General features: G+C 39.0%; 1 protein-coding gene across 1 annotated transcript in view; it reads right to left on the bottom strand.

Moving 5' to 3' along the window:
- The window catches only part of LOC106880557 (receptor-type guanylate cyclase Gyc76C-like), a 105,609-nt gene that overhangs the window by 71,348 nt on the left and 33,630 nt on the right, over positions 1 to 631 (bottom strand). The window contains exon 5 of the mRNA XM_014930548.2: positions 396 to 500. Coding sequence (XP_014786034.2) covers positions 396 to 500 — 105 coding nt within the window. The remainder of the gene's footprint in view (positions 1 to 395; positions 501 to 631) is intronic.

Raw genomic sequence — 631 nt, 5'->3', positions numbered from 1 at the left:
TATATATATATATATATGCTTCTTTCCGTTTCTGTTTACTAAATCCACACAGAAAGTTTTGGTCGGCCCGATGCTACAATAGAAGACAGTTGGCCAAGATGCCACCCTGTGGGACTGAAGAGGGGGCCCATGTGATTTGGAAGCAAGCTTCTTACTACACAGCCAAGCTTATGGTCATATTATTTAACTCTGCCAAGCGCTAAGGATTTATGTACAACGTAGGCTTAACGTGAAAACCCTACGCAATTTTATCCACGGGAAGGTGAATGACATAAAAAAAAAAAACAGAAACGAAACTGTAAAAAAGAAATTGCTATAAATCGTTAAGTATCGATCAGAACCAGACTAAACTGGTTTGGGCCGGTTAAGTGGTAGTTAATAAGAGGGCGACTTACCTGCAAACTTCCTTTCGAGCAGTATTCTGTAACGATGATGAAGTGTGGCGGATCGACACAAGCTCCGATGAAAGCGTTGACATTTCCGTGACGGATGTCTCGCATCTGGTGATAAACAAGAAACAAAATGGAGAACACGTTATGCCTGTATGTTTGTGCGTATGTATACATTATATGTATGCTATCTGTCTGTATATCTATCAATTCATCTATGTTCCATTTATATATATATATAT

Source organism: Octopus bimaculoides, chromosome 22 (assembly GCF_001194135.2).
Source record: "Octopus bimaculoides isolate UCB-OBI-ISO-001 chromosome 22, ASM119413v2, whole genome shotgun sequence".
NCBI classification, from domain to species: Eukaryota; Metazoa; Mollusca; class Cephalopoda; order Octopoda; family Octopodidae; genus Octopus; species Octopus bimaculoides.
This window is presented reverse-complemented; position numbering and strand designations above follow the sequence as displayed.